Below are 16,450 nucleotides of genomic sequence, written 5' to 3' on the forward strand. Positions count from 1 at the left end.
AACAGAAATTGTATTTGAATTCCATACATTTTAATTTATATTAGGATATTTAATTTGAATGTAATATTTTGTTATTTGCCCCCTGGGGTGCCAACACACTTTACTCAAACATTTTCTAAATTATTCTCTCTACACAAGTGGATTATTTATTTTATGGCTTTTCTACTTGTATATTTAAAAAAAAAAAAAAAAATTATAGATCTAACTTCATTGGAATATATCTACAACTTTTTCAAAATGTCAAAAAATTAGATCAATTTACCACAAAATATTTTGTTGAAATATCTCCAGAAACTGTGATGACACAGAGGAATCTAAGAGCTAGTTACCCCCAGTACTCTAAACTTGAACAAGGCGGAATCAGAAAATTAATCCCACTCTCCATTGCTATTATATAAAGATTCCACATTCATTCCGCTTTGATCAAACTTTTCTTTGCCTTGGTGTGTGAATCTGGGCCAGCGATAGGCTGCTTTGTTTTCTTTATTGAGGAGCGGATACACAATTCCCCAAAAAGTAGACGTGCCGCTACGGCGTTCCGCACAGCTCTGGCCCATGTAGCCTATATTCTAGACAACCACACTGAATCACAAACGAAGTAAGTACATTTTCCCAGTGCTAGTTTTTTTAATTTAATTTAGTTCAACATTTTTTGGTCTGGGCCAGGAGGTCACAGCCACGGAAGACAAGACATAAGAGGGTTCTGCCAGAGACTCAGACACAGCAGAGACTTTCACCCAAAACACCAAAAGTGGTACCGATCCACTTTCCCAGTGTATCGAGAGGGCTTTTATTTTGAAGGTAAAAAACCGGAAGTTCAATTTTTGTGACGTACAAGTACAGCTGTACACACTGTTGTTGACATATACGATTATATCTCCGTTAGCTCTGATAGTCCAAATAGTGTACTTTCAAAACATTACAGGTAGTTAGTTTAACTACTTTAAAATAGTTATTTGTAAGTCAACCTCGTGCATTATCAGGTACGAACATGACAATTCGGTAAAAGTGATTCTTTTTTTATCAGCTACAAATTTGTATCCAACTTATTCTCCTACTCAAATGACATAGCTGGCTAGTTAGCGAGGTCATTTTGCAGTTTTGGCTAACGTTATCTATAAACATGAGCAATCTTGTATTCTGGAGTCAAGGTAGCTCCGAAGTGGATTGGTGTGAAGGAAATTATCTTATTTACCCTGGAATTGCAGAGTTCTACAATACGGTAAAGATGTTCCTGGTTGATCACATTTTAACTTTTTTGGGGGCTTTAGGCCTAATGTCATGTCTAATGTGAAAGATATGTTCAATCTGCTCATAATCAATTTCCTCCCCTATATTTTGTTATTCATTGCAGATCAGCAACATACTGTTTTTTATTTTGCCACCTATTTTGATGTGTCTGTTTCGACAATATGCTACACATTTCAACAGTGGGATATATCTGATCTGGGCTTTGCTGGTTGTGGTTGGTAAGTCTACTGCTCTAACTTTTTTAAATGACACTGCCAGAACTTAGCAGGGATGTGAACCAGAATTTGGCTTTACAGGAGACGTTGATATGGGGATCTCCTTTTAAGCACAGGAAGCAGCCATTCAACATGCCATTCACTAGCTGACTCAACTCCACAACTAGTGTGGGCGGACTGGAGGCCCGATGTCACATCAAATTATGTTTTTCTTTAAAAACCTACTGATTTCAGCGCCTAAAGAATAGCCCGCATTTACACATAACAATGTAATGTGTGTAATTGCTGACTATTCTTTGGGTGCTGAAATCAGTAGTTTTTATAAAAACCAAATACTATTTGATGTCGGATCTCCAGTCTGGCCACATTAGTAGCCGCTCTAGTCGCTCAACTCCATTGTAAATCGTGGAGTTGTTTAATCGTCAAGCCATTCACCAACTTTTTCATCGTTATATTGTCAAAATACCTGCGTTACTCACCAAAGTTTCGACGAGAAACTCGTCATTTACTGCCTTCACGGCCTGTATGTACTTCCAAAAAAAGTCTAAATAAATAATTTACAAGCAACAGAAAAATTGCCTCCAGGCACCTCCATATTTGGTGAGTAACAAACTTATTTAGGCATTTTAATGCTTGAAAAGCTGGTGAATGGCAAGTTGAATGGCTGCTTCCTGGGCTTAAAGGAGTATTGCCATATCAATGACTCCTGTAAAGCCAGATTCTGGTTCAGCAGATATGCATCTGTTGGTGTCACTCCCAAATCCTACACATGAGTTGCCTCTCCTCAGTAGTCTCGGAAAACCCAACCCTAACCCGGAACTTGGTGGGAGGCAACCAGGATGTCTAGATAGACGATCTCCTCAGCATCTAGCCTCAGCCTATAGATGGCAGATTGTGTATTCTACTCACATCGTACTCTCTGTAAACATTGTCTCTTCTCCCAGGCATTGGATCCACTTACTTCCATGCCACCCTTAGCTTCCTGGGCCAGATGCTGGACGAGCTGGCCATCCTGTGGGTGCTCATGTGTGCCATCGGCATGTGGTTCCCAAAGAGATACCTGCCCAAGAGCTTCCGCAGAAACAGGCAAGTGACACACACACATACACACCGGTGGAGGCTCCTCAGAGGAGGAAGGGGAGGACCATCTTACTCAGTGAATTTCATAAAAATATAAACAGTGAAACATTAAAAAAGTGATCCTTTTTAGATAAAACTATAGTAAATATGTTCACATGTCACCAAATAACTGGGGTTAGCGATGAAGGTCTACAGTAGCCTTCTAGGGTAGCACTACGGTGTAGCAAAGGACAGCTATTTTCTGTCCTCCTCTGGGTGCATTGACTTCAATACAAAACCTAGAAGGTCCCCTTCCATAGACTACCACAGTAATTATGATAACTTCCGGAGGATGTCCTCCAACATTAACTGACATGTTAGCCATCCAATCAAGGTATCAGAGAAGGAATCTAGTACTGAAAGCATAAGCTACAGCTAGCACTGCAGTGCATAACGTGTGGTGAGTAGTGGACTTAAAGAGAAACACAGTAGTGGAACAGTTTTGAACATTTAATTTATGCAAAAAATTAAGGAGAAGCAGTAGAGAGAAAGAGAGAGCTATCTATATTTTGTTGTATTTTTTTTGTTCTTTTTAGTTTACCTTTCACTTATTAAACTAGCTAATGCAGCTAATTTAGCCTACTCAACAACCTGACTCAAAAAGAGAGGAATGCTAAGGCTATCCAACACCGCAACTCTTCCAAGTCAAGGTAAGCTTTCGGTTTTATTCATTTATTGCCAATGGGGCCCGCCGGTGTACCTGCTAAAATGCTTGCTGTACACTGTACTGTGTGTTTGTACACATATTGGATTGTGGGTTTACTAACGTGTTAGTTCTAGTAGCTATGTTGACTATGACGTTAGCTAATATGGTGACAACGATGTAGGCTGTGTAGCGGTTAGCGGTCATGGTAGGAAGGTTTGGCTTGGAGAGTTTTTTTTCTTCATCTTCACAACAGACAGCTGTTGTGTTGTGCAATGAAGTTCACAAATGAAGGAAAAAGGTGAGAGGAAGTACCTTATTTACATAAGTATTCAGACCCTTTGCTATGAGACTCGAAACTGAGCTCAAGTGCATCCTGTCTCCATTGATCATCCTTGATGTTTCTACAACTTGTTTTGAGTCCACCTCTGGTAAATTCAATTGATCATTCAATCAAATGTATTTATAAAGGTCGTTTTACATCAGCCGATGTCACAAAGTGCTGTATAGAAAGCCAGCCTAAAACCCCAAACAGCAAGCAATGCAGATGTAGAAGCACGGTGGCTAGAAAAACTCCCTAGAAAGGCCAGAACCTAGGAAGAAACCGAGAGAGGAACCAGGCTCTGAGGGGTGGCCAGTCCTCTTCTGGCTGTGTCGGGTGGAGATTATAACAGAACATGGCCAAGATGTTCAAACGTTCATAGATGACCAGCAGGGTCAGATAATAATAATCACAGTGGTTGTAGAGGGTGCAACAGGACAGCACGTCAAGTGAACCGGTCAGGGTTCCATAGCCACAGGCAGAACAGTTGAAACTGGAGCAGCAGCTTGACCAGGTGGACTGGGGACAGCAAGGAGTCATCAGGCCAGGTAGTCCTGAGGCATGGTCCTAGGGCTCAGGTCCTCTGAGAGGAAGAGAGAGAGAGAATTAGAGGGAGCATACTGAAATTCACACAGGATACCAGATGAGACAGGAGAAATACTCCAGATATAACAAACTGACCCTAGCCCCCCGACACAAACTATTGCAGCATAAATACTGGAGGCTGAGACAGAAGCGGTCGGGAGACACTGTGGCCCTGTTCGACGATACCCCCGGACAGGGCCAAACAGGCAGGATATAACCCCACCCACTTTGCCAAAGCACAGCCCCCACACCACTAGAGGGATATCTTAAACCACCAACCTACTACGCTGAGACAAGGCCGAGTATAGCCCGTGAAGATCTCCCCCACGGCACAAACCCGAGGGGGGCGCCAACCCCAACAGGAAGATCACGTCAGTGACTCAACCCACTCAAGTGACGCATGGAAGAGCACCAGTAAGCCAGTGACTCAGCCCCCGTAATAGGGTTAGAGGCAGAGAATCCCAGTGGAGAGAGGGGAACCGGCCAGGCAGAGACCGCAAGGGCGGTTCATCGCTCCAGTGCCTTTCCATTCACCTTCACACGCCTGGGCCAGACTACACTCAATCATAGGACCTACTGAAGAGATGAGCCTTCAGTAAAGTCTCTTACATGGATAGGCAGACCATTCCATAAAAATGGAGATCTATAGGAGAAAGCCCTGCCTCAATCTGTTTGCTTAGAAATTCTAGGGACAGTAAGGAGGCCTGCGTCTTGTGACCGTAGAGTATGTGTAGGTATGTACGGCAGGACCAAATCCGAAAGATGGGTAGGAACAAGCCCATGTAATGCTTTGTAGGTTAGCAGTAAAACCTTGAAATCAGCCCTAGCCTTAACAGGAAGCCAGTGTATAGAGGCTAGCACTGGAGTAATATGATCAAATCTTTTGGTTCTAGTCAAGATTCTAGCAGCCGTGTTTAGCACTAACTGAAGTTTATTTAGTGCATTATCCGGGTAGCCGGAAAGTAGAGCATTGCAGTAGTCTAATCTAGAAGTGACAAAAGCATGGATTAATTTTTCTGCATCATTTTTGGACAGAAAGTTTCTGATTTTTGCAATGTTACAAAGATGGAAAAAAGCTGTCCTTGAAATATTTTTGATATGTTCGTCAAAAGAGAGATCAGGGTCCAGAGTAATGCCGAGGTCCTTCACAGTTTTATTTGAGATGACTGTACAACCATCAAGATGAATTGTCAGATCCAACAGAAGATCTCTTTGTTTCTTGGGACCTAGAACTAGCATCTCTGTTTTGTCCGAGGTTGAAAGTAAAAAATTTGCCGCCATCCACTTCCTTATGTCTGAAACACAGGCTTCCAGGGAGGGCAATTTTGGGGCTTCACCATGTTTCATCGAAATGTACGGCTGTGTATCGTCCGTATATCAGTGAAAGTTAACATTATGTTTCCGAGGGACATCGTCAGGAGGTAAAATATATAGTGAAAACAGTAGTGGAACTAAAACGTAACCTTGAGGAACACTGAAATTTACAGTTGATTTGTCAGAAGACAAACCATCCACAGAGACAAACTGATATCTTTCTGACAGATAAGATCTAAACCAGGCCAGAACTTGTCCATGTAGACCAATTTGGGTTTCCAATCTCTCCAAAAGAATGTGGTGATCGATGGTATCAAAAGCAGCACTAAGGTCTAGGAGTACAAGGACAGATGCAGAGCCTTGGTCTGATGCCAATTAAAAGGTCATTTACCACCTTCACGAGTGCAGTCTGTGCTATGATGGGGTCTAAAACCAGACTGAAGCGTTTCGTATACAACAGCTTTTTCATTTTTTTTTGAGAGGAATGGGAGATTCGATATTGGCCGATAGTTTTTAAAATATTTTCTGGGTCAAGGTTTGGCTTTTTCAAGAGAGGCTTTATTACTGCCACTTTTAGTGAGTTTGGTACACATCCGGTGGATAGGGAGCCGTTTATTGTATTCAACATAGGAGGGCCAAGCACAAGAAGCAGCTCTTTCAGTAGTTTAGTTGGAATAGGGTCCAGTATGGAGCTTGAAGGTTTAGAGGCTAAGAGTATTTTCATCAATGTGTCAAGAGATATAGGATTAAAAAACTTGAGTGTTTCCCTTGATCATAGGCGCTGGCAGTGTTGTGCAGACTCAGGACAACTGCTTTGGAGATATACACAGATTTAAAGAGGAGTCCGTAATTTGCTTTCTAATGATCATGATCTTTTCGTCAAAGAAGTTCATAAATTTATCACTGCTGAAGTGAAAGCCATCCTCTCTTGGGGAATGCTGCTTTTTAGTTCCCTTTGCGACAGTATAATTTTTTTATTTGGGATTGTTCTTATTCTCCTCAATTAAGTTGGAAAAATATGATGATCGAGCAGCAGTGTGGGCTCTTCGATACTGCACGGTACTGTCTTTCCAAGCTAGTTGGAAGACTTCCCATTTGGTAGAGCGCCATTTCCTTTCCAATTTTCTGGAAGCTTGCTTCAGGGCTCGGGTATTTTCTGTATACCAGGGAGCTAGTTTCTTATTACAAATTATTTTTGTTTTTAGGGGTGCGACTGCATCTAGGGTATTATGCAGGGTTACATTTAGTTCCTCAGTTAGGTGGTTAACCGATTTTTGAACTCCGACGTCCTTGGGTAGGTGGAGTGAGTTTGGAAGGCCATCTAGGAATCTTTGGGTTGTTCGAGAATTTATAGCACGGTTTTTGATGATCCTTGGTTGGGGTCTGAGCAGATTATTTGTTGCGATTGCAAACGTAATAAAATGGTGGTCCGATAGTCCAAGATTATGAGGAAAAACATTAAGATCCACAATATTTATTCCACTGGACAATACTAGGTCCAGAGTATGACTGTGGCAGTGAGTAGGTCCGGAGACATGTTGGACAAAACCCACTGAGTCGATGATGACTCCAAAAGCCTTTTGGAGTGGATCTGTGGAATTTTCCATGTGAATATTAAAGTCACCAAAAATTAGAATATTATCTGCCATGACTACAAGGTCCGTTAGGAATTCTGGGAACTCCGTGAGGAACATTGTATATGGCCCAGGAGACCTGTAAACAGTAGCTATAAAAAGTGAGTAGGCTGCATAGATTTCATGACTAAAAGCTCAAAAGACGAAGACACAGTAAAAAAAAAAAAAAATTGTAAATTGAAATTTGCTATCGTAAATGTTAGCAACACCTCCGCCTTTGCAGGATGCGCGGGGGATATGGACCCAGATTCACAAAACACTTCTTACCCAAAAACTTAAGAAGAGTCTTAAGAAAGAAAGAAAAAATAAGTTGATAGTTTGTAAGTGCAATTCCTCCACAGTATCTTAAGATTTCATGATTTTCCTACAAACTTGTCAAATATCTTGTTAGAATCTTCTTAAAATGTTTGTTGCTAGGCAACCGACAATCATGTTGGCTATTTCCTACTGAGATTACTGTTCTAAAACATGTTCTTGGGTTTAAAATAATCAATACTGAAACTTTCAGATGAACTTTGTGAGTGAATGTTCAATTGCTTTCATGCGCTTATTCTCTCACTGCCTGAGTTTAAGACAAGGATTTAGCTATCTTGGAATTAAGAACAAATCTAAAAATGTTATTTTCAAGAATCGACTCGAAAGGAGAAACAAACTAAATAGCTTAACATTTCCAAGATTAACTTTCTTCATAAATCTATAGTTAAGGAAAAAATTGCAGTTAAGAAGAAATTTCTTCTGAAGAAGGTTTTGTGAATCTGGGCCATGGTCACTAGTGTAACCAGGAGGAGAGGCCTCATTTAACACAGTAAACTCATCAGGCTTAAGCCATGTTACAGTCAGGCCAATCACATCAAGATTATGATCAGTGATTAGTTCATTGACTGTAACTGCCTTGGAAGTGAGGGATCTCACATTAAGTAGCCCTATTTTGAGATGTGAGATCACAATCTCTTTCAATAATGACAGGAATGGAGGAGGTCTTTATTGCAGTGAGATTACTAAGGCGAACACTGCCATGTTTAGTTTTGCCCAACCTAGATCGAAGCACAGACACGGTCTCAATGGGGATAGCTGAGCTGACTACACTGACTATGCTAGTGGCAGACTACACTAAGATGGCAGGGTGGCTAACAGCCTGCTGCCTGGCCTGCACCCTTCTCATTTTGGAGATAGACAGGGCTCTAACTCCTCAATGTTCATAGATAAGATGAGAGCACCCCTCCAGCTAGGATTTAGTCCGTCACTCCTCAGCAGACCAGGCTTGGTCCTGTTTGTGGGTGATTCCCAGAAAGAGGGCCAATTATCTACAAATTCTATCTTTTGGGAAGGGCAGGAAACAGTTTTCAACCAGCGATTGAGTTGTGAGACTGCTGTAGAGCTCATCACTCCCCCTAACTGGAAGGGGGCCAGAGACAATTACTCGATGCGACACATGTTTCTAGCTGATTTATACGCTGAAGCTATGTTGCGAGGGGATTTTTACTACAATCTGTACTTATTGGGGGTGTCGTGTCTTTGCTATGCCAGATTAAGTGATATGACATGCTATTCTATAAAATAATCTCTACTGTAATTAATATTACCTGATTAAACTAATCATGTAAATGTAATTAACAAGAAAGTCGGGGCACCACAAAATAATATTTATAGAGCTGTTATCTTCCGAATAAACTCTTAAAGACCTGGTAATCTTTTACCTCAATAGCAGTCAATATTTAATCGTCACCCTATTCAGTCTGATCTGAAAGTTGTAAATTCTTGGTTATCTTCACGAATCCTGGCTAAAAAGTTGAATCAGCAATACAAAATTTGGTTTAATTATTTATTTACTAAATACTGAAATAATCATACAGAATTACATATACACAGAATGGATCATACATTGAATACTAATTATGTCACACAAGAAAACGTCCCTGGTGGACGGAACCGTTATGCCGGCTGGTTACACAAAGAGAGGGGGTTGGGCTTGAATGAAAGCGCGGGAAGACTGAGTAACAAAGGGAGACGCTATGCTATCGTAAATACAGAATCTTATGCATTCTACATAACCGCCCATTTGGAAAAAGAAAATGCAAGGAATATATACTCTGAGCTGCGCTTCAATAGGTTGGTCGTAGATGGAAGGCCGGGTTGCCCAGCAGGGATCTCTTGTCCTCTGAAGAATGACTGGATACGTTGTAGTATCGTCGTTGTGTGTTAGACTGGATACGTCGTCCGTCCTTTCCTAGCCCACGTTTACAGCGGCTGCTGTTAACTCAACGGCTAGGAGGTATCACTTCCGGAGTGAATAAGAGTTCAAAGTTCATACCAAGTTGCCATACTTTTAAGCTCATGCTATATTCTGGCTGGTATAGTCGAAATTCATCTTTTCGGCATGTCGATTGTCACCTTCATGTTGAACACGATGCTAATTTCGTAAGGTTATTATCTTAGCCCTTTTGACGTAAGGACCGTCTTCCTCCTGTCCTCGGAACACAAAGTTACATTTTCGTACAGGGGCTTATATAGTGGTAGGAGAGAGGGACATGTTTCATAGTTTACAACCAATGTCTGATCACATGGGCGGGGCCACTGAGTTGAGCCTAGTTCACTTATGAAAACCAATTCTCTCATTTAGAAGCTAAAATTACATTTAATCTTTTCACAAATAGTTTCATATTTAAACATTTAAATTGCACAACAATTCCATGTGAATCTGAACTAGAATGTGTAGCCTTTCCAAGATACAGTTCATGTCATCCTATCATCAGTAATAATGTCTCAGATGTCAACTGATCTGACATCATATTCATTAAGTACCAACGCATATTTTCAAGTGGTTGAATTACCGAAATATGATTCCGTTCCCCACCTTTTGATGTTACCAGACTCTCTCTCTATGTTAACAAAGGGCTTTCCAAGAGCCACTCTGTAGAGTAGAGAGAGAAAAGGGGAAAAGGTATTTCTAGGGGGTCATAAATCTCACCAACGGCCAACTTCATGACAGTGGCACAGATGCTGTTTCATCCTTTCCTACACTTAAATTACCCTTGCCTAATGATTGCGTCTGAAGCTGGGCTTCCAGCACGGCTATCCTCGCCATAAGGCGATCGTTCTCCTGTGTGTTATGAGTACAGCGACTGCAATTAGAAGGCATAATGTTAATGTTACTACTTAGCTTCGGCTCTTGGAGGTCGTGTAGAACCATGTCTAGATAAAGCGTCCAGGGGGAAAAAGTTGAATGAAAAAAGTAGAGCGATGGAAAAATAAAAAATATAAAACGGTAATTAAAAAGTAAAAAATGTAAAGTTGGCAGGTAGCAAAGAAAAGTTAGCAACAAACCGCACAGCAGCACGTAAACAAGTCTACAAGTTGTGACCGGAAATGACGACACAATAATCATGTGTGTCTGTAAGTCGGAGATGTACGTAGTCAGACATACGTTGGACATGATTTGGAAAGGCACACTCATGTCTATATAAGGTCCCACAGTTGACAGTGCATGTCAGAGCAAAAACCAAGCCATGAGGTCGAAGGAATTGTCCGTAGAGCTCCGAGACAGGATTGTGTAGGATTGATCCAGAAGAACAAGCATCTTTATTTTAAGTTTATTTAACCTTTATTTAACTCGGCAAAGTCAGTTAAGAACAAATTCTTATTTGCAATGACGGCCTACACTGGCCAAACCCGGACGATGCTGGGCCAATTGTGCACCGCCCTATGGGACTCCGAATCACGGCCAGTTGTGATACAGCCTGGATACGAACCAGGGTGTCTGTAGTGACACCTCTTGCACTGAGATGCAGTGCCTTAGACTGCTGCGCCACTCGGGAGCCCATCTCTGTAGCACTCCACCAATCAGGCTTTTGGTAGAGTGGCCAGACAGAAGCCACTTCAGTAAAAGGCACATGACAGCCTGCTTGGAGTTTGCCAAAATGCACCTAAAGGACTCTCAGACTATGAGAAACAAGATTCTCTGGTCTGCTGAAACCAAGATTGAACTCTTTGGCCTGAAGGCCAAGCATCACATCTGGAGGAAACCTGGCACCGTCCCTACTGTGAAGCATGGTGGTGGCAGCAGCATCAGGTACTGGTGCTAATGTTTTTCAGTGGCAGGGACTTGGAGACTAGTCCGGATCGAGGCAAAGATGAATGGAGCAAAGTACAGAGATCCTTGAAGAAAACCTGCTTCAGAGCGCTCAGGATCTCAGCCTGGGGCAAAGGTTCACCTTCCAACTGGACAACGACCTTAAGCACACAGCCAAGACAACGCAGGAGTGACTTCGGGACAAGTCTCTGAATGTCATTGAGTGACCCAGCCAGACCCCGAACTTGAACCCGATCGAGCATCTCTGGAGAGACATGAAAATAGCTGTACAACGATGCTCCCCATCCAACCTGACAGAGCTTGAGAGGATCTGTAGAGAAGAATGGGAGAAACTCCCCAAATAATGCCAAGTTTGTAGAGTCATACTCAAGAAGACTCAAGGCTGTAATCGCTGCCAAAGGTGCTTCAACAAAGTACTGAGTAAAGGGTCTGAATACTTATGTAAATGAGATATTTCCAATTTTTGAAATGTTTATACATTTTCCAAAATGTATAGAAAACAGTTTTTGCTTGGTCATTATGGGGTATTGTTTGTAGATTGGTGAGGGGGAAAAACAATTTCATCCATTTTAGAATAAGGCTTAACATAACAAAATGTTGAAAAAGTCAAGGGGTCTGAATACTTTCCAAATGCACTGTATATCCCTTCTTTATAATTTCCCCCCAACCCTACCACCCCTCACCTAATTGGAGTAAACTAATGGACAACAATACTTAGGCTTCTACTTCCAGTTTATACCTACTGCATACATTTTACGGACAGTAGATTTTACATGAGTTATCTTTTGTTTGTTTTTTAGGCTACCCTCAACCCCTCCAATCTATCTCTGAAGACCATCCAGTTTTGATTTCTAGCTGCCATATAGTTTTCCATTGTGATGTTTCACAAAAGTTCTCAACCTATTCTCATAGTTTCTACAGATTGTAAATGAAAGATAAACACCCTTAATAAGAGTATTATCATATTATTGATCGATTGACTATGACTTATCAAATCACCCAGCAGTGCTATTTGCAGAGTTAGCTCCAAGTAAATTTTGAATTTTTTCAGCTATTCCTGAACCTGCGCAAAATGGGCAGTACAAAAACAAGTGATCTAATGATTCAGTCTCTTAGCAGCTAAATCTGCAGAGCTGGGATAGTTGTATATATATTACATTCAATTGGTTGCAAGAATTTTGTGTAATTTAAATTGAAAAACTTGAATCCGGAGTCATTTTATGTATCAGTTCATAAACCATGTGCTATGGAATCGATACATCGAAATTCTCCTCCCAACTATTTTGAAACCTGTATGGTGCAGCTGTCCATTTTTTGATACTTTTTTGGTCAGATCAACATTAGCAAGCTAGCTAAATGCATGATGTCCTCAATAACAAAGCAGGTAGCTAGCTTCGAATAAGCCTGTATAGTCCAGTCAACAACCCACTTGCCCACTTGATCAAGGTCTAGCTGTGTTAAACATTACAGTAGTATTGACATGGGCATCGTATCTTACTGTGTTAGCCAAAGATAGCCAGCTTGCTTACAGCAAACAAGGTTAGTAAGCTAACTGCATGGTAATGCCCACAATAATAAAGTCACTATTGCAGGCAGATTGTGTGCACTATGCATTAAATGGTATTCAATATGGTTTGCAGTGAGGGACTTCAGATGTGCCAAACCTAGGAGAGGCTGGGTTATAAAAACGAGTATTCAGTCAATGCAAGCTAGCTAGGTGTCTGTTCTGAAAGCATTAGCTACAGACATCTAGGGTTGTTCAGTGTCCACTCTTATTAAATCAATTGCAGCTAGTTGTGAGACTTGCCAAATGATGCTGCCAATGCCCATAGTAAAATCATGCTCTGTAGCAACCTGTTCAGCTAGCTAGCAAAATATTCATCAATGATAGTCCAAAACCACAGCAAGCTCAAGTATCTGGATAGCTAGCCCACCTTGCACAGTATATATTTTTTTGTAAATGTATTGTTCATGCCCATGTTACCTGGCTAGTCTCGAACAGGATAGCCTTCTAAAAAGGCACTTTTTTGATATATTTTTTATTATTGTTAAAATGAAAACATTCTCAATGAGGCTACTAACATGCATTGTAATCTGGGCTGCCTGTCAGACGAACCATTCAAGTGATGTCATTGATGACACGTTATCAAGATGGCGGCACACAGTAGTCAGATGAGGCAATTTTTTTATTTTTTACATAAATATGAGTTTTCAGAAGTTTTAAGGGTAGGAACATGCTTCTTTATCACATTTGGTTATTAAAATCACCTTCACTTCAGTTAATCTTAATCAGTTAATCTGACCGCCACTGATACACACAGTCATGCTTGCAAAACGGCATACATTCAAGTGAAGTGAGTTAACAACTAAAGGGTGTTTGATTATTCCCATTCGGATCTATTTATGTACGTTGAGTGACAGCTCACCTTCTTCTCTCCCCCAGGATAAGGTTCAAAGTGGTCATTGGGATCCTCTCAGGAATCACCACAGGACTGGCGTTCGTCAAACCTGCCATCAACGCCATCTCTCTAATGAGCCTGGGCATCCCCTGCACCGCCTTGCTCATAACCGAGATCAAGAGGTCAGGGCAAATTCAGCATTGTCACTTCATTCAATTTTATGTCAGAAATTGGGCAGTGGGCCAGTTAAAAAACCCAAATAACTGGCCATAGTTTGGACAAGCCTGCAATCAACATTTCAATTCTGAAACGCTCTGTAAATGTGCGTCTGTTGTCTGTAGGTGTGAGAACCTGCGTGTGTTTAAGCTGGGTCTGCTCACTGGGATGTGGTGGACACTGGCACTGCTCTGCTGGATCAGTGACAGGATCTTCTGTGATATGTGGTCCTCTGTCAACTTCCCCTATTTGCACTGTGCATGGTATGTCCAATTTTAGTACTATTACATGGAAAGTGTCATGCCAGGGCTTTAAAAACATTTTCTGCCTGCCACTTGATTTAATCCGCCCCCACTTGTGTAATTAACCCCTGATGAACCCCTCTCTGTTTCCGTAGGCACATACTCATCTGCCTGGCTTCCTACCTTGGGTGCGTGTGCTTTGCCTACTTCGACGCAGCCTCTGAGGCCCCAGAGCAGGGCCCCGTGGTCAAGTTCTGGCCCAGTGAAAAGTGGGCCTTCATTGGGGTGCCCTATGTCACTCTTCTGTGTGTCCAGAAGAAGCACTCTGTCAAATTGACATAACCAGTGTACTGTAAGTCTTATCGATGAACTAGCATACTTAGAATACTTTTTTTTTTAAACAAGATCTGCAAAACTCACAGGGTTGTGGAAAGCTTTCACTGCCACATTGCTTTAAAATAAGCTTTCTAAGAATTCTGATAATGGATCTTTAGAGAGATCGCTATTTTTTAAATTTTTATCAGTGTTCAATGATAGGAATATCTTGATCAAGTGTCCTGATCATTTCCTAGCTATATAAAACGTAATGATAATCTAGAGGGAAGAACTACATAGATAAGGGTAACCTTACCCTAATAGTTGTAGTCTCTCTCTCCCTCCGTATCCAGTTTTATCACATAAGTCAGCTATTATTAGTATCAGTGCTGCTAGCTCCAGATAATCCATTTTCATGCATACCACAGTTTGTCAAAAAAATGAAGACAGGATTGTATTGATCCCTATTGACTGAATTGTTTAATGTCTCTGGAGTCAGAGATTTTATAGTTTTATCCATGGCATTGTTATACTTCCTCATTTGACTTATACGCTGAGTGTACAAAACATTAAGAACACCTGCTCTTTCCATGACATAGCTTTCACCTGGTCAGTCTATGATCCCTTATTGATGTCACTTGTTAAATCCACTTCAATCAGTGTAGATGAAGGGGTGGAGAGAGGTTAAAGAAGGATTTTTAAGCCAATTGAGACATGGATTATATATGTGTGCCATTTAGAGGGTGAATTGGCAAGTCAAAAGATTTAAGTGCCTTTGAACAGGGTATGGTAGTAGGTGCCAGGTGCACTGGTTTGTTTCAAGAACTGCAACGATGCTGTGTTTTTCACCTTCAACAGTTTCCCATGTGTATCAACAATGGTCCACCGCCCCAAAGGACATCCAGCCAACTTGACACAACTGTGGGAATCATTGGAGTCAACATGGGCCAGCATCCCTGTGGAACGCTTTCAACACCTTGTAGAGTCCATGCCCCGGCGAATTGAGGCTGTTCTCAGGGCAAAAGGGAGGGTGCAACTCAATATTAGAAAGGTGTTCCTAATGTTTGGATACTCAGTATATAGTAAACATATAGCCTATATCAGGGTTCCCAAACTCGGTCCTGCCCCCCCCAGTTGCACGTTTAATTTTTTTGCCCTAGCGCTACACATCTGATTCAAATAACCAACTCATCATCAAGCTATGATTATTTGAATCAGGTGTGTAGTACTAAGGCAAAGACAAAAACATGCACCCAGGGTGGGCCCCAGCACCGAGTTTGGGAAACCCTGGCCTATCTTATTAACGTGTGTGTGTGTGTGTATGCGCGTGCATATATAGGTAACATAACCATTACATTTTCAGTGTTATTTTAGCCAGTATTATTACTGTTAAATGTTACATTTCTTATTTCAAGGCAAATGTGCAGTATCTATAGTGTTCTAAAGTATTTCATCTCAGTGTTGTCTGGTTATTGTGATAAATTGCAGAAGAGTTTATGCAAGAGTTTGTGCTCCAAAAGTATTTTGCAAGGTAGGCCATTCTGAAAAGAGACTAAAAGCAGTATTATCATGTTTTGTATGGGATATGAAGTACTCTCCCTGACAACAGCCACCATAGGCGTTATGGCAGTGGCCAAACACATGCCAGTGCCAATGTGGTGAAAATATGTTACTTTTCAGAAAGTGCCTTTAATTTTCCTATTATAACAGATTAATCATTTTGTAGGTTAATATAATGTGTGTTTGTAAACAAAGATGGAAGAATTTCTCATGACTTTTTACATTTACATTTTATTTTGTGTAATAAAACTGTTCAACATTTACTAAACCCTTTGTCAATGGAGTGCTTTGTCCTTTGAGGAATAGCTATATGAAGGATTTTTTACTTTGTTTGGGAATAACTGTACGTTGTGGAAATATCAGATAGAAATAAATTATGTAGAATGAAAATGCCTCTCTGACAGGTGGAACAAGGAATCATGTCAGCTCTATTCATTACTATTTCTATCAGCAACGTGGTCTGGGTCTTAGCCTTTGGGAGAACCTGTGGAGAGGAGGGGGTTAATGGCCAATGTGATTATCTAGATCTTGTGATCCAGAGCTGT

General features: G+C 41.1%; 1 protein-coding gene across 1 annotated transcript; it reads left to right on the plus strand.

Moving 5' to 3' along the window:
- The first annotated feature begins 549 nt into the window (after window positions 1-549).
- Window positions 550-16,173, plus strand: LOC129865752 (alkaline ceramidase 2-like). The gene is made up of 7 exons (XM_055938757.1): window positions 550-1,222; window positions 1,355-1,469; window positions 2,411-2,552; window positions 13,617-13,754; window positions 13,914-14,051; window positions 14,186-14,382; window positions 15,204-16,173. Exons 1-6 carry the CDS (start codon window positions 1,124-1,126, stop codon window positions 14,370-14,372), a joined length of 819 nt encoding a protein of 272 aa, XP_055794732.1. The 5' UTR covers window positions 550-1,123; the 3' UTR covers window positions 14,373-14,382; window positions 15,204-16,173.
- Window positions 16,174-16,450: the final 277 nt, after the last annotated feature.

Source organism: Salvelinus fontinalis, chromosome 11, assembly GCF_029448725.1.
Source record: "Salvelinus fontinalis isolate EN_2023a chromosome 11, ASM2944872v1, whole genome shotgun sequence".
NCBI classification, from domain to species: Eukaryota; Metazoa; Chordata; class Actinopteri; order Salmoniformes; family Salmonidae; genus Salvelinus; species Salvelinus fontinalis.